General features: G+C 37.4%; 1 protein-coding gene across 1 annotated transcript; it reads left to right on the forward strand.

Moving 5' to 3' along the window:
- The first annotated feature begins 115 nt into the window (after positions 1-115).
- On the forward strand, positions 116-20,502 carry chs1 (chitin synthase 1). The gene is made up of 34 exons (XM_081605250.1): positions 116-575; positions 5,543-5,678; positions 6,181-6,366; positions 6,592-6,793; positions 7,224-7,384; positions 7,465-7,540; positions 8,135-8,250; positions 8,777-8,954; positions 9,365-9,461; positions 9,611-9,707; positions 9,905-10,026; positions 10,730-10,825; positions 11,211-11,375; positions 11,460-11,607; positions 11,735-11,800; positions 11,884-12,056; positions 12,442-12,500; positions 12,749-12,949; positions 13,020-13,188; positions 13,636-13,751; positions 14,852-15,031; positions 15,105-15,209; positions 15,383-15,497; positions 15,835-15,916; positions 15,994-16,226; positions 16,369-16,490; positions 16,597-16,678; positions 16,948-17,101; positions 17,283-17,387; positions 18,493-18,603; positions 18,723-18,857; positions 18,943-19,022; positions 19,232-19,298; positions 20,318-20,502. Exons 1-34 carry the CDS (start codon positions 526-528, stop codon positions 20,393-20,395), a joined length of 4,263 nt encoding a protein of 1,420 aa, XP_081461376.1. The 5' UTR covers positions 116-525; the 3' UTR covers positions 20,396-20,502.
- Positions 20,503-21,377: the final 875 nt, after the last annotated feature.

Raw genomic sequence — 21,377 nt, forward strand, 5'->3', positions numbered from 1 at the left:
AATAGGTCACATGACTTGGAAGCTATTGAAGGAAAAATATTATTTAATATTAAAAATTATTGAAAATATTGTATATGACTTTAAAATTTAATAGATGATATTTTGTCTCATGTAAAAGCATAAATTAGCACTGACAATTAGTTAGTTGGTTACAATTCAAGGCATTTATTAACATTTGTTTGACAGGAATGTTTGGTTCGGTAATTTGTTGATAGTCTCTGTAAGTGAACCTTCGGGCGCTGCGGCCGGGAGCGATGGAGAACCGCTGGCCGACTTTAGTGTTCATACATCGGATCAACCTTGAGCTAAACGTCGGTTACTCCGCGGAGCTCGGGCCGGGAGCGGTGGAGAACCGCTGGCCGAAATTAGCGTTCATACATCGGATCAACCTTGAGCTAAACGCCGCTTACTCCGCGGAGCTCGAATATCGAATATCCAACATAAAACTGACTTCACTGCAGTGACCAACCGTACTGCGGTAACCATTACTGATTTCAGGTGGTCGCTGAGGCAGCGGATTGGACCATGTCAGAGGAGCTGAGATTCAGAGGGAGGAAACGAGAAGGGAGGCACAGGTAAACAGGCTGTTTGTAATTTCATGTATGTCAGAATAATTAAAGATTGATTTATTTTTTATATTTTTGTAACTTTCTTTAAAGTCCATAGATTGCAGAAATTAGCTTAGTTCATTGTAGTTTCATTTTTAGCTGTATATATGACTTGGGCAAATTCTTTTGAGTATTTTACAATCCTGTAATGATATCTGGTGACATTGTTGTCCTTAAGCCACTTTGCAACAAATGGTGGTTTCTTTAGGTTGTATTTATAGATTTACAGCTCTGGAAAAAATTAGGAGACCACTTAAAATGATCAGTTTATCTGAAAATCCAAGCAGAAATTGTAGAAAATGAGAAATAGTCAAAACAAGGAAAAATACACAGTGCTTTCAGACCTGAAATAAAGCAAAGAAAACAAGTTCATGTTCATTTAGAAACAACAAATCGAATGTTTTAACTCAGGAAGAGTTCAGAAATCAGTATTTGGTGGAAAAGCCAGGAGGGTTTTTGTTTATTTAACTTTATTTTCTCATGATGTCACACAAGGAAGCATCGTATTTGAGGTGGCGCTGTAATGTTTGTATGCACTTAACTCAAGTGTTGAAAATTTTAATGAATCTTTTAAAATCATACAAAGACAGAAATTATAATCTGTGGTGTCACAAACTGTTAAAAGTTATAGCAACATTTGTGTACGTAAAATTCTCACCAGTAAATAGAAATAATTTTGTTGATGCTATTTGACCTAAACCAGGAAAAGTTTTGTCTTAGTTGACATCGAGCAAAAAAAGATTATCTGTCTTTTTTTAATTGTGGCCAAAACTCTGAATATATGCTTTTATAGTATTTGTTTCACTATTGAGTCCTTAATCCAAAATAGGTTACTGTACTATTTAAATAGATTAATTACGTATGTGTTTCTGTCTGTTCAACAGATTATTTCTAGTTAATCACCCACAGAAGTTGAAAGTAAAAAACTGGAAGAGTGAATTCACTTCTCTTATTTCATAACAACCCAGGTTCTTCCACAAGCAGAACTGGAAGCGTTTCCACCGGATGTCAGGTTTTAAATCCTGTAAACTGCCTTAAGAGACAGAAAGAAAACAAATTCAAGAGACAAGTTGAATCACGGAAACTATTCAATTTCCTTGTCCTCAGGCTCATGATCAAACTTTATTAACCTCTTCATCATTGTTAGGAGGTTAATTGTTAGTGGGATAGATATTAGTATTGGATAAAATTAAAAACTGCTCGCTTGTATTACCTGGTTTCAATTAAATATAATTTACAGTTTGAGGGAACACTTAATTTCCCTTGAGCACCGCTGCGTTTCTCTTTATTGCTGCGCCGGATATCATCCCCGCTGATGCTGCCTGCTGTTAGACGGGCCATTAAAAATGTTAAATACATACCAAGCTTTAATCACATCTTCCATATTGGTATCTGTGAGGCAAATATGGAATCAGGTTACCAGGTTGTTGTTTTTTTTATCTGATTTTAAACTCTCAGAGCTTTGGAAAAAAAACAAAGCATATAGATGATTAATGTCGCTATTATCTGAGGGTCAGGAATTATAATATAATTTTTAAAAGCAATGTCAGAATATGTTTTAAGTCCAACAGGTCCCTTTAAAATTGATTTATTGCATTTGCTTGTAAAAGTTGAATAATGTATATCTTGTGAACGCAACAGGTGAATTCATAACAGCCACAGGGTTGAAGGTTTAAATCCCGTTTCAAACTGAGTTTTTTTTATATTCCCTCATTATTTATCAAACAAAAATGCATAACTTTGTTGTTTTATTCGTATTACTGATATGATCAACTTGTCCTTAAAGGTGTTAACGTCATATTCAATATTTAATCTAACTAAATATTCAGGCAATATTTAGTTTTCTTCTTCGAAAATAGCAAATTACAGCAAAATTAACAACAGAATATCAAGAAAACAGAAATAAAAATTGTTTAAATAAAATGTACAAAATCCATAGTTTTGGCGAAGAAATTGACGTTGGTTACATTTATGTACTAAACTCTTTTTAGAACTGTATTTATGAAAATTAAAAACTTAAAATATTTTAAATATTGAAATATGCATCACAAGAGTAAAGTATGTAATTAAAACTAAATGTGGACATTTTTAATTCTATTTTATCAAATAAAAGTAACATTAAAGAAAGTTAATAAATCAAGGAACAACTAAAAACTTGATAGACCACAAAGGCATTTATTTTTTGCATTTGTTCTAAATTAAATGTCATCCTTTACGTTTTTTATACTGTTCCTATAAATCAGAAAATGTTCAATTTTTTCCTAATGCCGTCAGTAACATGTTCACCAGATGATGAAAGGAAAATACAAATGTTTGTTGTTATTAGAGAAGAAAAATCTTGATAAGAAACATAGTGATTGTTATGATGTTAAACACAAATTAATAACATTTGGTAAAGCCAAAAACTCCTGGGGATAAGTACATTTTGTGTTGGGACCATTTTCCTCTAGTGGCTCATAAATACATCTAAATAAATCAGAGAAATTACAGTTGCTGTTTTTGGTTTTCACACCAAACGCAGCAAAATGTCATGATAAAATTGTTCATCCTTCCTTACTTCTCAATTTCTCTACAGAAATATTTTGGTTTTTCTTGCTCTGTTGTGCATATAACTGTCTGCAAAACAACATCGACTAAATCCTGAACCAAATTACTCAAACTCAGGACGTGGATGGACAACGATTTGATTGCAATTCCAGTTGCCAGGTCCTTTTTTTTTATCCCAGAAAAAGTTTTGTGGAAAATTGAATCTGAATTGAGTTTAATCAAAGACAAACTCATCCTTGGTTTGTCTATTTGATCAACTCTAACTCATTTTAAGACGCCGGTAGATATCTTATTACTACCTTTTCTCATTTAGAAATTGCAGCTAGTCTTTTCTTTCTTTTGATGAAATGTTTTGCTTAGATTCAGTTTCACAGAAATGACTTCCCCTCTACTGTAACCATTGCAATTCATGACAACAGTTTGCCCCTAATTGTCCTTTCTCTATTGCACTCTAGTGTAACAATGATGCAGTGGCTGGGGGTCAGTGGGAAAAGTGGTCATGTTGCAATCAAACGCCTCACCATTGCCTCATATCTTTGGGCAAAACTGAAACCAAAGTTTCTTACTGGCCTTCGTATGATTGGGGAGGTTTGTAAGTGTGGATGAGTGAGACTCCTGGTCTAACGGTGCTGTGAGTGGTCAGTATGATGAGAAAAGCAGAACATAACCTCAGTTAATTCAGCCTTCGATGACCTGCTGCAAGGAAAAGCAGAAATGATCTTTACTTGTGTTGGTTTTGGTCATGTTCTTGTTCCTCACTATTATCGCCACATCCGTCAGGAGATTAAAATATGTTCCACTTTGTCTCTTTTTGTCAGCAGCGAGTTTTGATTCGTGAAGTCATGTAAAAATGACGGAGAGTGTGACAGCTGCTCATTTCTTTTTTTGTTTGAGTTGTTGCCAATTAGCCAGTGAGCAGATGTTACACAAGAGGGTTTTATAAGGCCGGCTTCAGTGACACAAAAGCAGCCTTGTTAGCTTATGGCATTTATTACATTTTTGGAGCTGAGATTTCAGGAACGAGATGGAGGCACACAACGTGCCACAGGGTGCCTCTATACGCACACAACGCTGCAGAACAGGAAAAAGGAAAAAAGCTAAAGGGATTTTTTTTTCAGAAAGGTCAACAGTCGTGTTTGTCATTTTAGTGCCTGGAGATCTGGTAGCCATATATACAGCGTTAGACAGAGTCTGCTTCCTTATGATGACGCGTCTTTAACAGGCGTACTTTGAATTGTGATAAAAGGGAGTAATTTTCAATCATTATCCATAGAGATGTCGATGAGACGTAATTTTTTCTGCCACATTTTTAAACCTAAGAGATTGTCTTCAGAAATACTTTTGCTCAACAAATAACGCTTAAATCAGCTCATAAGTTTATATAACAAGTCAAGTCAGATAAAGATTGTAAAGAGTCTTAAGGAAGCTGTTTAATTGCTTCATACAACATAAACTAACTGCATGTGTTGCTGTCCTTGTTTCCAGTCTGGGCTGTTTGGATGGTTGTTACGCCAGAAACAAAGATAAAAAAGAAAAATGTCTTATCTGCTCAGTGAGAGCCCACACCCTGATTACTCTATATGTGGGTAACAAACTGGCAGCAGAGAATGACGGACATAAACAATCTGATTGCCTATCATCTGTCAACGTCAGAGATATTCAGCCGGATTAGTGGGAAAACATTGTTTCTGCGACGTGTTGGGGTTGAGTAAGCAGCGTTTATGTTAAGTGCCAAATCCTTTCTGCTCACTTAATTCATGATACAAATACAAATGGAAAAACAAAAACATACAAACACAAATTAACATACAAAGAATTAGAACTGTATTTATGAAAATTAAAAACTTAAAATATTCCTTTACAAAGAATTTATTCAAAATTTATTCAAAAAGTCCAAGGAATTAATATATTTTATCACACAAATACCCCATTAGGACTATGTGTAGAAAATGCTTTTCAAAATGTTTTTTTTTTATTACTTATAAAGGAAATCACATATCTAAGTATTCACAGCCTTTGGCTTGAAAACTCAAAGTTAAGACATTTCCACTGATCATTCTTGAGATGTTTCTGCATCTTAAATGGAGTCCATTCATGGTAAATCTAGTTTTTTGGACTTGATTTGGATATGCATTTGTCTCCAAGCTCCCATAGCTGACAGTGCAGGTTAGAGGTCAAACACCAAGCATGAAATCAAAGGAATCATCTGTAGATTTGGGGAAGGATACAGAAAAATCCTGCTGCCTGCTTTGAAGGCCCAATGAGCTCAGTGGCAAACAGTGACTAACCTCTCTAGAAATGTACACAGTTCTCTTTAGTTATAGAAAAATGTGTGTTGATACTCTTTGTTTTGACCGTTGACCCAAACATCTGTGCTCGTGTCTCAGGGACACATGGGATCCATTTCAGCTGAACCCCGTTGGAGCCGAGAAGGAGCAAAAGAAACGATGCCTCCTGGTGGCGCAGTACTTGGTGGCTATTTTTGTTGGGTTGGCAGTTTTGGTCAGCGCTGTTGTTGCCAAGGTAAAAATGATTTTTCAAACACTTTTTGGTCTCTTCTTTTAAGAAACCCAAGCATCTATCCTAAAGCTCCTAGGACAAAAAGTTACATTTCCTTTCATAAATCTAATTGGTTCTCCAGTCTGACTTGGTTGGTGCATTATGAATGCTTTTGGAGAGAGCTGAGCAGAAAGAAAAAAAAAAATAAATATGTTTGCTTGATACTTACTTAAATGAAAATGAGGAAAATGACATAAAAATAGTGGGCAGTTTATCACTCCTCTATTCTCTAGAATCATAACAACGTTCTTCATTTAGTGTGTTTAATGTCAGCAAACAAACCTTTGGTTTTATTTGGATTGTTTAACATTTGTAAGATCTTTTTGTGCATCTTTTTTCCTTGTACATGACATCCTTATTACAGCTGACTAATCTTTAACAGAGTTCGTTTTTAGCAGACTTGTATCTGCTTTGCTCTTGTCTTTGTTAGTCTGTCTCTCAGTGGCTCTCTGTCGTCTCCTTTCAGGGCTCCCTCTTAGTCTTGTCAGCACTCTCCAGTCCAAAATCACTCCGTAATGAAAAGGACCAGCAGTTCTACATGCTGATGTTGGTGTTTTGCCTGGTCTTCCCCAACTTCTTAGTGTTTTTGAAGTCCCTGTGGCGTTGTGCCTTCAAGACATTTGTGACCCCCAACATGAAAACCATGGCATTGGTATGTGTTTTAAAACGTCAAATTAATCCATCACACAGAACCAGAAACTATACAGTGTTCATTTTAGATTTACTTATTTGCTGACATGTATTAGGTGATACATGATACAACTTATGTATTACGGTATGAAATACGGCTCATTTCGCCACCTACAGTTTTTCTTATGAGGCATCTTTTCAGGCTCTGGTGGGTTTTTGTCCCATCATGTTCTCCTGTCCTTTTCAGATTTGTGTCATTGAGAGTTTGGTGTCTCTTGGCACTTCACTCCTGGTCCTGGTCGTTATGCCTCAGTTTGACATCCTGACGAATCTCTTCATCAGTGGAGGAGTCTGCATTGTGTCGGCAATCCTGCAGATAGTGTTCAGGTTACAAAGGGAGAACTGGAAAATCCTCTTCCCAATCTGCTCCCTCTTCCTCACCAGTGCTGGTAATGCTCCTGACTTTGTTGTTTATTATGAAAACAGATTATAAACTACAGATTTTCCTACTATGCTGCTGTGTTAGAGCAACTTGAACAAACTCCATAATAGAAGTAGAAAAGTGATATTGCAAATTGTGGCTTAGAAAGAGTTTTATGATTTAATAAAATCTCATTGTGTTTTTTTTAGCAGATAGCCACTCTATAATAGTGTGTTAAAGAATCTCCAATCAGGTTATTCCAGAAAGCACGAATGTTCTCTCCTAACCCGATTTTCAGGATCAAATCATGGATTTAATTGCTCCACTGGACAAAACAGTTTAGACAAATTGAATTACTGCCTGAAGTATGAAATAAAACCTCTGTTGCTTGGTTTAGACCGAACAGACAGAAACGCACAGGAAACACTAACAGTTTGGGAATAACCGCCTGATTGCAGGTTACTGCCTCTTGGCAATGGACTACTACATCCGTGAAGCGTCGCATGTGGACCGACAGAAAAAGGACTGCTTTTACTACGTGGGTTTAGGGATTTTCTCTTCGTTCCTCGTCTCTCTCTGTTGGTGGGAAAACACGATGCAGGCCAAAAACCGCATGCAGGTATTCCTCAAACACACTCCAAAGCGCCGACATGTCAACGAATAACGATCAGTGAAACTCCTTTACGTCTTACTTCACAGAAAGCGCTGGCAGAGTTGGACGGCTTCAGGGACTTTGTCTTTGTCATCAGCAGCATTTTGAGGATACTGGTGATAGGTAATTATCTGCTGCCGATGCTTGTGTCGGTGTGCAGCAGTCAAAACAATGCAGAGGAATCCCACCTGGCGGGGAAACGTCTTATCGCTCAGCTTCACTGTGGTTTGATATGCTTGGATGGAAAAGAGTCGACATGAAAACACAAACACATTTCTGTGCACTATGTGGCAGGGATGAGGAAATATGAGCTTTGATGTCGTGGTAATGACAGGAGAGTAGATAAAAAGTCGCTGCTACAGAAACATCACAAACTCCGCTCTTAACAAATGAGAAATGTGTTAATAAATTACACCAGTGGCTTTAATAAGTTCAGTTTAATTGCTATATATATTATGTCTATTGAATCCCACATGGAGACAACATTGGAGGAAACAACAAAAATCCTAAAATACTGTTAGTTTTAGGATTTTATGAACATCACCAGTTAGCGTTTGTTATAGTAAAATACAAATGGGATCACAATTTTAGAAATAGTCACACAATAAACGATGTAAATGAGGCTTTTGAGGTTTGATGCCTATTTTCTACTTCATAATATCACATTGTCATTATCATGTTTTGTAAACATGCAGTATGTTTTTTGTTTTTTTGCAGGAGCTGTGTACCTGATCTACCACAGACTCATGATCAAATCTATCGTGTGGAGTGATTTTAACCTGGCAAATGATGGAGATATTCTGCAAATAGGTCTTGTGCTCTTTTTCTTACAGGCAAGTCCAAGAAAGACTGAAAAATAGACATTTATGCTGTAATGTGGAATATATTGTTAGTGTTTCTCTCTATCTATTCTAACTGAGGTGTATTATCAGAGAATTAGTAATGTGGTTCGTTTTTACCTCCTCAGAAAGTTTTCTTGTTCTTATTTATAAAACTGAGACTCACCCTGAACTCCCAACCTGGCAAAACTATAGTTATGAGAAAAAGACAATTCACACTCTGAACATACTGTATAAAGAATCTGGTATTAAACTTAATCTAAAATTTACCAGTAGTGTTTTAAGGTTTTCACAATTTTTTTTTTTTTGACAATGACAAATGACAATGGCAATTAAGACAAGTTGTTTTGCATTGCACCCTGATTAATTCAACCTTTGACTCTAAAGCGAGCGTTTTGTGAATGCCTGTACGTGATGTAAAAGTTCCCAGTGAAACTTTACGCTGGAAAACTGTGAAAGAAAACGAATCCCTTCCTAAACACAGCAAGCTTTAAAATGTTTTCTTGTGTTTTTATCTCAGGCCTTCTGCTCAGCAGCCTGCCATTGGTTTGGCGTAGTTGCCTGTAAGATCAACGCCGTCCGGATGAGTTTCGCTCTGCCTCTGTGTTGTACTGGCCCAGCAGTGCTGTGCTTGGGCCTGATACTCTTCCTGACACATGCAGAACGTTTTGATCCAGCAAACTCAAACGGGATTACTAGTAAGGTTACATTTTCTTACAAATACTTTTTCTTCCTTATTCCCTCACCTGACTTGTTACATGTCCAGCTTCAATAAAAAAATAAAATGCTGGGACATCATTTACTCAGAGACAAACTTCTTCCTTATGCACATCACTATATCTGTCTGAGCCTTTTCTCTATGACGTGTATCAGATGTAATAAAAAGAAAATGGTTGCATGATTATTGCAAGATTACTTGGGAAAACAAGTACCAACATACAGCTTCCAGAAGTATTTTCTTTTTACCTTATCTATTGTTATTTGCTGTTATTATTATTTTGTTAATTAGGTGAGAAAAAAAAACTAAAAATATTTTATCAAAAGGATAAAACAAAACGGATGCTATGCATGAAACTGAACCATCTGATTGATGTTTTTATTCTTGCAGCCTTCTGTTTAAATTTGCATTTGATTAAGGACAAAAACACAACTAATGTTCCTCTGTTGGAGATGTTCCGGAGCATCTGCAGGACGTCACTCAACAAGTACGACACCCCATGCAAATATTCTGCTTTATTTCCACACAAACCTGCATAAATGATGTGCTCTATGAAAAGTTTGGTTGTATATGAGGCACAGAAGTGTTTGTAGAAATGCAAAAGGTGTTCACGGTGATGCGTTGTTTGTTTGACAGCTACTACTTCCAATGGTCTTTTGCCATGTTGGTGCTGGAGGGAGTGTGCATGTGGGGTGGATTTGTCTCAGCTACGTATTATGTGTGGAAGATCAAGGTATTTTTATGCTCTCTTATATACTCCTCTCTTTACCGAATATTTAAAATTACAAGGTTGAAACCACGATTCTGAAAAAATGTGCTTGACATTTGTCTAGGTTAAAGTTAAAACACTGCATGTTTGAGCCATTTTATTTTCTTTAACCATACAAAAAGTCGCGGACCTTAATGTTTGGATGATTCTACACTCAATAGGTCCAGCGTATAGAAAGAACGTCTCAGCTCTTTGTGCGTCGACTCTACGAATCCGCCTTCATCGACCTGTCTCTGCTGCTCAACACCAAGATGAAGCTACCAAAAGCCCAAACAAATGAGAAGTAAGAGGATTCTCATGCTTTGTTTTCCTGTTTTAAAATTGTAAAACGGCACATCCAGACATGGGTTGACTGTAGCAATCACTCTAAATTAGAAAAATCTGCTTTTGGAAACCTAATTTATCCATTTTTGATAGAAGTGTTTTCAAAAATAACAGAAAAGTCCCTTTATTGAACATTTATAGTGGCCCAACATTACCACTGTTGAAGTCACAAGCAGATTTTTAAAAAATACTAGGTTGATAAATTTAAGAGCCATATATGATTTGAAAATCAGGTAGACGACCAGTGATTCAGAAGTGCTGCAGTATTCTTTTTAGGAAGAGAAACCTCTTTGAATTATCCATGTAGCAGGAGGATGAAATCTTATATTTCTTGAAAATCAAGCCAAATGGAATCACGTACAGGCAGGAGAGAAGTGATCCAACAATGAACCCTTAGGTTATTCCATAGCTGAGGGGAACTGAAGACGAAAATGAATCCTCACCAGAATAACAGAGAGAGAAGAAGAGATAAATACCTTTTATTGTCCCAAAGTGGGGAAATAAGTTCACACAAAAGATCAAACAGTATTATACGTACAAAACAAGATGAACAAAATAAAACTAATGTACTGTGTATGATTATAACATAAGCAATACTGTGCAGTTGTATATAACAAAGTGCTAAAACCTTCCTGTAATCTTTTAAATTCTCGTCTCCACAGCCAGGATGAACTGCAGAACGTTGTGATCTATCTCTGCGCCACCATGTGGCACGAAACCTACGATGAAATGCTGAAGATTCTCACTTCCATGTTCAGGTAGCACAATATCAATATCAATACCATGTTTTTCGGACTATAAGCCGCTATTTTTTCCTACTCTTTGAACTATACACTTTCTTCTTGGAAATCCAAGAAGAAAGTGCTAATTTTCATTTAGAACAAGCACATGCTAGCAGCAGGCATGACGGAAAAATTTCTTTCGCTCATCATGGAAACAACATATATATTATATATATATACGTTTCTAGATTTTTATTTTTGTTTTTTTTTTTTACTTTGTGAGTAGCGCTTATAATGAGGCACGCTCTGTAGTCCGGAAAATATGTAATTTATGCCTGCTGACATTCAAGAGCTTAACATGTGAAATAAGTGAAGCTGAAGATTTAATTTGCATTACCATTTGTTTCTTGCTTCGTTTCAGGCTGGATCGTTATCGAGGCGATCCAAAGGAGGAGCACAAGGACAGTTTTGACTTTGAAAGCCACATCTTTGTTGACGATGCGTTCATGACTCAAAAGGAGACAGGGAAAAGGCTGGTCAATGAATATGTGGAAGACCTGATTCATGTTGTGACAGAGGTTTACAGGTACAAGACTACCATGTAGACATGGAGCACCTACCTGTACATTTTGACATCTCTGACCACTGATCTGTCCATCCCCCCGTTCAGAGTTTTCACCAACAAAGAGCCTGACGACGTGTCGATCATTGAAACTCCCTACGGCGGGAGGTTAATGTTTGTCCTGCCTGAGGGCAACATGCTCTACGTTCACCTGAAGGACAAAAGTCGGATTCGCAACAAAAAAAGGTGGTCTCAGGTAAGGAGAAGCACTATATAGTTTGTATTTATGACTTGTAGTTTTCATAGTTTTTAATAAACAACATTGTTATATTTTTTATGTATTATGAAACTGAAAAGTGTCAAAATATTCCCTTTTTTTCCAGATAATGTACATGTACTATCTGCTTGGCTGGAAAGGTTACATCACCAAGAACCCCCAGAAAATGCCAGTAAGAGATTTCTTGCATTCATTTGTGTTTTATTATCTCTATGTTCTGGTGAAAATGTTAAACGTCCTTCTTTCTGATTCCAGCGTATGGATACCAGCAGAGAAAGTCTGATCTCTATGGACGGAGAGATTTTCCTTTTGCCTCAGTACGACAACGACAACAAGAGAAGGTTCATTTCAGACGACAACACGTACATCCTGGCTCTGGACGGAGACACAGACTTCCACCCTAAAGCCGTGGTTCTGCTCGTGGACAGGTGGGCGACACGTTTTTTTTAAACTAAACATATTGATTTATCTCACTTTCGGGAAGTCATTTCATACCACCGTACAATTTTACTGGAGATCGTATCTTTACAGTTCTCTTATCTTGACATAATCAAGGTGGGGTTTTTTTCTTTCTTCAGATAGCAAGTGCTAAGGTACAGCTTGAATATGATGTGTGGAAAAAAAGTAGCTCTTGTGTTACAGTTTTGTCATTCAGTATCATCATCAGAAAACATGATTCAAACTTCCTCAAAACAAATGACCAAAGCTTGATGAATTACTTATTTCATGAATACCATAAATGGTTTACTTTCTTAACTTCTGCAGTTTCACTTGAATGCTTTGAAATAATAAATAATAATAATTTCTTAACAGGCTGAGAATGTATTACAACGTCGGTGCAGCATGTGGCAGAATCCATCCAACTGGCATGGGTACGTCAAATGTTCTCAATAACTTTTCACTACTTTGTGTTTTTACTTCAGAACATTTGGACAGATTTTAACTTTATATCTCAGAAAGATGCATGGAAAGCTGCCAACCAGCTGATATGCATTTAGCTGTGAATGCAATTTGCTGTAAATGTTGCCTTTTTAAAGGACAGGCTTTCTTTTTTTGTGCATAATGCTAAATTCTCACCCACACTCACTCTAAATCTTCTTCTTTGCCCTGCATGTCACAGGTCCCATGGTTTGGTACCAGAAGTTTGAGTACGCAGTGGGCCATTGGCTGCAGAAGACCGCAGAGCACGTGTTCGGCTCCGTGCTGTGCAGCCCGGGATGCTTCAGTCTGTTTAGGGGCTCCGCGCTGATGGACGACAACATCTTGAAGAAGTACACAACAACTGCAACAAGAGGAGCCGAGTATGTGCAATATGACCAAGGTAGGTTCTGATCCAACACGGGTTTGTAATGCGACGGCCTTGGAGCAGGAATAATTGTGCGTATCATCAGGGGAGGATCGTTGGCTGTGTACTTTGCTGCTGCAACAAGGATGGCGTGTGGAGTACAACGCTGCATCAGACGCATACACCAACTCACCACAGGAATTCAAAGAGTTTTACAACCAGAGGAGACGATGGGGGCCTTCCACGCTGGCTAACACGCTGGATCTCCTGCACAGGTCAGTAATCGTGGTTAACGATAAAAACCCAATCTTAACACACACTTTTTCATTCATGTTTTAAATGTAAATACACACGGTGCCTTGGAAAGCTAATATTTTCACATGTTCATATGTTACTACCCCCAAATCTTTAAAATGTTTTATTGGATCTTGTGTGAAAACAATCAATCATTTTTTACATTTATGCTTCATTTTGTGTCGGCCAGTTATGTGCATTTTCACATGCAACATGTGACAAATTGAAAAAAAAAATAAAAAATGCCATCCTTTTCCAATGCACTGTAAATACACAAGTAAGTCTGATACTTATGTAAATCTTTTTTATATCTGCTTAGGTTTCTTGTGATCTTATTCTGGATTTAATTATTCAGCGAGACATTTAAAGATGTCACATATTTAAATCAAAATGTACTAATTCTTGTGTCTTTCATCATTTAAATACAGTGGAAGTGAGACGGTGAAGAGAAATCAATCCATCTCAAGCCTTTATATCTTCTATCAGATGTTCACTGTTGGATCCTCTATTCTGGGACCCGCCTCTGTGACACTTATGGTAGCAGGTGAGCAGAACCGGACCGTCACATCTAAGGCCACAAGTTAACCAAAGACCCTTCACACTCCATGTTTGTGCTCAGCAAATTAGAGATAAAGCACAAGTTTTCAACTTTACTGCAGAAGTCTGACAATAAGAACGCAGGCAAACTGCAACATGTTTGTTCTCTCTTAACCTGGATTGTTTGACTTGTTTAGAGGAAACCTGCTGCCTTAAACCATTCTAGTTTTTACACAACAATGAAGCTAAACAAGTTTAGTTGTGTCGACTTATTTGTGAACCTCAGTTTGTGTACCGGTCACTGAAAGCTGATCACAGAGAGACTTAGAAACTGGAAGTTGATTTTACATGTTTCAGATGTAAAGCTCTGGCAAAAACTGAGAGTCCACTGCACTGAACCCCTTTAAAAACTTCCTGGTTATTCCACCTAACATTGATTTCTGAACTCTTCCTGAGTTAAAACATTGGTTTTGTTGTTTCTAAATGAATATGAACTTGTTTTCTTTGCATTATTTGAGGTCTGAAAGCTCTGCATCTTTTTGTTATTTTTTGCAAATGAATACTAAATTTTTGCTTGTAATTTTGGAGACATGTTGTCAGTAGTTTATGGAATAAAAGAACAACGTTCATTTTACTCAGTCATATAAAGCATAATCAGAGAAACTGATCACTTTAAGTGGACTCTTATTTTTTTCCAGAGCTGCATGTATATATTCTATTTTATAAAGACAGAACATTGTGTCTTTAAAGTGTGTCAAAACAAATTAATTGGAAAGAAAAAATTGAAAAACTAAAGAGAACTGAGTTGTCACTTCTAAGCTAATAAAATCAAGTCAGTCGTTTTCTTGAGGTCATTTAGAAAGTACTTTTTCGACGAGAAGTAGGGACCATGAAAAGAATATTTTTATGACTGTCAAATCAAATATACCTTGAACAATATTTAAGCAGATCTCACACAGTTTGGAAACGAAACATTTAGATTCACAAATAATATTGACAAAAACTGGGCCAATAAGACATATATGGTCATTATTTATGAGTAATATGCAAAATGTTTCTGTCAGGCGTTAATACGTCCCTCGCTCTCCATGTTGTTTTTCCCAACAGGAGCTTTTCAGTTCATCTTCAGAATGAATGGCGCCATTGCCATCGTCGTCGCCTGCGTCCCGCCCGTCTTCTACATCATCATCTGCTTTGCAACTAAAGCAAATACCCAGATAACCATCGCTGCCGTCATGAGCGTTATATATGCGTTTCTTATGACCGCGGCGTTCTTCTCCATCATTGGTAGGCACAACCTTATGCGTCGCTGCATTGGTGCAGTTGTTGTGCATACCAACATAGAGTGTTCTTCTTTTAGGGGACATGGTGGTGCAGGGCACGTTTCTGACCCCCACTGGTGTGTTTTTGGTCTCGATGGCGATTATGTACTTGGTGACGGCCATATTGCACCCACAAGAGTTTGGTAGGTTTTTATTATAATCATAAACATTATTCTCCATCAGAAGTGCATCACGTGCTTATTTTCAGGAGTGTTTTTGTTTTAATCAGTTAATTCCTGATTTTGAAAGTGTTTTTGAATGACTTTGCTATACTCTGCTAATTTTATGCTAATTCGTTTTTTCTGCTGTCTTCTAGGGCTGATTATCTATGGTATGATGTACTTCATCTGTATCCCCAGTGGATACCTCCTGCTGACCATCTACTCTCTGGTGAACATGAACAATGTGTCTTGGGGAACAAGAGAATCCAAGTAATGAGATAATAAAATTTTATACACATCGTAGTGTTTTCTTGAAATTGTCTTGAGATTAATAACATAATAAAATTTGGCTAAAATGTAAAATTCAAATGTTGGCTTAATCTGAAAAGGAGTTTTGACTTTCCACAATGTGTAGTGTTTAACCTGCACACCAAATGTTATTTAAAAGGCACTAAATCTGATATAGAGTAACAGTAAAGTGAATTACTGCAAAATGGTAACCACTCACACAAAACAATAAGCGCAGAATCCACCTGATTCACACAGGATCAGGTTTTAGTTGTCATTAATGTCCTTATTTTTATCTTTACGTCATTTCGGTCATTAGGGAAGAAGGAGAGCAGAAGAAATCTCAGAGCGTTTTGTGCAACAAAGACTGCAGGCTCTGCTGCTGGGACATGAACATAAAGGTACGGCCAAGAGAGAAATAGACACAAACCTTTCGGCGAGAGCATCTGCCGAGTTAAATTGCTCTTCTGTCTCGCAGATATCCCAGGAAGCAGAAAACCCCATGCTTCAGCAGATCACAAGTTTTGCCACACAGAAAGCGCCTCTCCTTCAAATCACCAAAAATGAAACGCAGCCGCAGGCCGCCTCAAACCCGGAGCCTCAAGACAAACCTGAACTCATCACAGAGAAAGCCGCAGAAGCTAAAACTCCTCTAGCTGACCAAAACAAAAAGGCACCACTGAAAGACAAGGAAGATTCATCCTCTCAGAGGTTATGATTTTTCTTCTTCTTTTGTTGTCATTTTTATCACTGCTTCGCCTCGTGTTGTCAGTATGTATTTAGGGAGAAAGAAAAAAAGTTACAGTTGAATCATCGACTAAACACTTACATTTATTGCTATATTTGTAAACAGTGATGACAGTGACGATGATGAGAAAAAGAGCATAAAGTCTGATTCCTCTTACTCGTCCGATGAAGACGATGATGACTTTATGAATGCAGACTTGGAGGAAATGGAAGACATCCCTGTCAGCGGTGAGCGGTCGTTATAAACGTATATTCAGTCAGACACAGTTATGTCCAATATCCACATCATTCAGAGGATTAAACTGTAAATACACGTGCATTTTTCTATGTGCAGACTGGGTGGAGCCTGTAAAGGTAGAGTTTCTGAAGAAGTTAACTTATTTCAACATGAAGAGAAATCTGCAGGCACAAATCCGGTAAATTGTGATGAGCTTCCTCGTTTTCATGTTTTTGTCCTGTGAGATAATGTTGGAAAAGAAGCAAACCTTAAACCTTAATGAATGGACAAAAGGAAACTACAGACTACTGATTTTAAAACTGCCTAATTTTGAAGTAACTGATGTGCATTTTATTGCCTCCGTCTCGTTTTAAAACGTGTTGCTTCATGTTCGAATGTCCAACAAAATCCCAGCAGCATATTGACGTCACCAAGTAGAAGTTGTGTAAATATTGTTTTCATTCCCAGATACACACTCCGCCACAAAAATCAGGAAGATGTGGTTGAAGACCTGATCCTGATGTTGACGGACACGCTTAATATAAGACTCAGCAAAGCTGGACCCGAGGACATTTTGGAACAAGCTGAGATTGACGAGTTGCAGCACGAACTGACCAATCAGGTGGATGTCATGTGTTTTTATTTTTTATTTTTTTTATTTTTTCAAAACATAAAAACGGGATCATTTGTTTCTAAAACAGCAGCCTTAAGAACAACAGTTTGCAATAATTAACATGACTCATATTTTCTGTTGGAATAAAACTTGTAGAATCACTGAGTGATTTACTTTGCTTATATCTCAGGCTCGACACATCCTGAAGAATAATAAAATGATGAAGTTAGAAAAGAGAGTGAAACGAGCCATAGAGAAAACCCTCAGTGCCCCACAAATTCAAAGACTGGATGAGGTAAGAAAACCAATCAGCTCACAGAATAAATAACATTTCAAATGTACGCACACCGGCTGCTTTATTAAATACACGTTTCTAGTAACAGGTTGGATCCACTTTGACCTGCTTCAGTTTTTTTTATAGTAAACTCTACAAGACGTCAGAAATATTCCCCAGAGATTTGGGTCCATGTTGACTTGATAACATCACAGATTTGCTGCAGATTTGTTGCTCGTAAATGACACAAATCACTCATTCCACCACGTCTGAAACGCGCTCTGCTGGATCGTAAACCTCTTGACTAGAGGCCGGTGGAGTGCAGGGAACTCATGATCATGTTTAAGAAGAGTTGGAGGCGATCTGAGCTTTGCTGCATTATTCTGTTACAAGGAGCCTTCATAAGTCACAAACAGATGGACAATATTCTGTTGAAGAAAATATTTTTCACACCAACATCGATCTGAGTCCTTCAGAGCGAATCCATGTTTCCATGTTTTGTGTCAAATTCTGACTCCGACGTTTGAATGTCGGCTCAAATCAAGGCTGACCCTGGCTATATTTTTGTTGCTTATTATTGTCCAGTTCTGGAGAACCTGTGCAGGTTTTAATCTGAGCTGGCAGCGTAGTTATGAGTCAGGGTTCAACATGTGGGGTTTTCAGAAATCACATTTACTCACTGGATATTTTTACCTTTCAGACGAATTTCTGTAAATCTTAGAAACGGTTGTGTGTGAAAATCTTATTAGATAAGTAGATTTTGAAACACTCAAACAAGCTTTTCAACTGTGCTGCATTCAAAGTCACTTGTTTTTTTTCCCCTGCTCTGATGTTTGGTTTAAGCTTCAGTAGGTTACCTTCACTGCTGACGTGATTAGCAGAATCGTTATTGGGGTTAGAAGATAAAAGATGTTAGTGAGTTCTGCGTATCTGTCTGAGTTGGGTTGATTGCATGTGAGAAAGTGAGATGATGGTTCACATCGTTCTACATCTGACAACCAGGCGTCTGGACGGATTGATGCAAAACTAAAACTCTACAGTTGAAAACGACATTGATTTATTTCCAATTTCTATTTGTATTTTTTTTTTAAAGCCTAGAATGCTGTTCCTTTATCTGTGTGTTTAGGGTGAGAAGGACTTCTGGGACAAGCTGATCGAACGATATCTGACACCGATAAGTGATACAGAGGAGCACAAGAAGCGAGTGGGCAAAGAACTGAAGTCGCTGCGAAACAAGGTACAACATTTTTTTATCACAGTGTCCTGTGATGAAAAGTCCATGATCCGTTTTTCCAAAGCGTTATATCTGCCGTAAAGACGCCACCAAATTCTCAAAAATGTGTCTGGTTCCCACAGTCGGTCTTCCTGTATTTCATCATCAACGTTCTCTGGGTGGTAGCAACTTTCTTCCTGCAGCTCATCGGAAACGACATCATCAGCATCAAGATTCCCAAGTTTTCAGAGGAGAAAAATGAAACAGAATACCTAAAGGTGGGAACATCAGAAAATAGAGTTCAACACAATGATAAAGCGAAGGGACTTTAAAATAAACGCTGGTTTCGTTTTCCTCTGGCAGGTGGAGCCTCTCAGTTTGATGTTCCTGTTTTCCTTTGCGATTCTTCTTATCGTCCAGTTTGTGGCCATGTTGTATCACAGGTACACAAACGAATGCATTCAATGCTTCGGTTTATTTTTATTTTTGTTATCTAAACCATTGCTTTTTAAAGAACACTATTCCTGTTCATGTTCTACACGTTTTTTTATTAAGTAAAATTAACTCTAAAATGACTAAAATAATCGATTATTTAGATAGTATTTTCCACACGGCCGACCGTCATTTTACGTTTGTGTCTCTTGGTTTGCAGGGTCTACACTCTGATCCATGTGGTTTCCTACCGTGGCACAGAGAAGGACTACAAAGAGAGAGAGCCGGTAGGAAACAACACCCGTCCGAATGCACCCAGTGAATTCAAATATTGTCAAAAAGTTACTTTAGTGAATTAATTTAAAGAGTTAAACTCGTACATAATATAGATTTATATCTAATATTTATTATGAGCAATGTATTTCTCAGCATTAGTCTGATTTTTTTTTCTTTAACGCTTACTGATCATTAAAACCCAAATTTCAGAATATTATAGATCAACAACTTAGAACTCGACATAAAACAGTATGTATCGAAAGAATATTTAAAAAGTCTAATAAGGAGCAAAAGTTAAAGTTAAACTTTTGTCTGCAGCAGCTGGTTATTTATTTAGTTATTTATTACTTCTTTTACTGTATTTTTTCGGATTATAAGCCGCTACATTTTCTCCACGCTTTGAACCATGCGGCTTACAGCCTGGTGCGGCTTTCCTATGGATTTTTCTCCCACCACCAGGGGGCTCTGTAGCAGGAAGTGAATCATTGGAAGTCAAAATTGGAAATCAAAGAAGAAAGTGCTAATTTTCATTTAGAGCAAGCACATGCTAGCAGCCGGCACAACGGAGAAATGTTTTTAAACTCATACCCCCTCATCATGGAAACAACATGAAGAAGTTCATATGATGCAGCTTTTAAGTTGAAGGCTATTGATCTGGCAGTACAGATCGGTAGCCGCTGCACGTAAACTCAGCGTGAACGAATACATGGTTCGGCGTTGTTGACGCAGGGCTGCGTCCTTAATAGCAGATTTATTGTGAAAAACCGAGAGCTGCGGAGATACCAGCAACTTCTAGCCCAGTGCCGCTTATATATGTACGTTTCTAGTTGTTTTTGTTTTTTACTTTGTGGGTGCGGCTTACAGTGAGGTCCACTCTGTAGTCCGGAAAATACAGTATATGAGCTAAAATGCAACTATGATAATCAGGAAACCTTTAACCATCCCTCTTGTATGATTGTGGTTGTTAAAAAAATTTCTGGTATGTTAAGAAATATAAAATTCCTCATGTGATTTTTGCTTTGCAACTCAGGAGGATGAAGAGGAGGAGGACCAGACCGTGGAGAACCATTACGCCGTTTCTCTCCACAGTGAGGACTTCCAGCTGTAGCACAAGAAACGAATACCTCTCCTCATGCATTTCTTCCATTCTTCCTTTATATCTTCCACCATTCACAATGCATTACAGCCATCTTTGATCATACTCCAGAGAAGCTATATTGCCTGGGTTTCTTCTTTTTTTTATATAGTAACAAAGCCATATTCTAAATCGGTCAACACAGGAAATAATAAACTTTTCATCTGTTCTGCAGCAGCTGTTTCCCCTCCCAAAGAACTGATTGTAATCAATGTGGGGAGGAACAAACGGCACAAGGGAAATCAGTTTTTACAAATTCAATAAGCTTTGTTTGGCGATGCAAAATGAGAACGAGAGAGTACGTTTTAACAAAATCACAGGAGAGAGGGCTTTTAATGACTGTTTTACCTAAATGTGTTTGCTTTTAAGATTTGTATTTATTTTGTTTGTATGGATAAAAGCATCCTTCAGGGCCTAATTGTGGAGGGTGTCGCAGAGTGTGTGCGTATGACTCTGGAATAATTTAGTGGAAGTGAAAACAAAGATACACAGGCATGGTTTACAGAATATCAGTGCTGTCTAGTTGTTGCTTGTTTTTTTTTTTTTTTCCATTTCGAGCATCTTTTTGTTGGATGATTGGCAGATGTGGGCGATATATAATGCAAAACACATTGTAGTCCATTTTTCCTTCCATTTCAGAAATATCGTCTTTAAACATTTAAAATCATTTAAAGTAAATATCTAGATATTTTCCTGGAATCACTGACGGTTCAGCACATTCAACATTTGCACATATAGTTAGAAATACTGAATTTTCTACCGTAATACCAAAGTATTGGACAGTGTTACTTTTTCTGCACTGCATTAAAATTATAATGTTGTAATTATCTGTTAATCATCGCAAAGCACTATGGAAAAAAAAAAGAAATTTCTATTAATCATAAAAATGTACAAGCAAAATGTATTTGGAAAATCAAATGTGTTATGAAATAAATTCTTTTTCTGCAATTAAAAT

The sequence above is a fragment of the Poecilia reticulata genome, chromosome 3 (genome assembly GCF_904066995.2).
Source record: "Poecilia reticulata chromosome 3, P_reticulata-male-v2, whole genome shotgun sequence".
Taxonomy (NCBI): domain Eukaryota; kingdom Metazoa; phylum Chordata; class Actinopteri; order Cyprinodontiformes; family Poeciliidae; genus Poecilia; species Poecilia reticulata.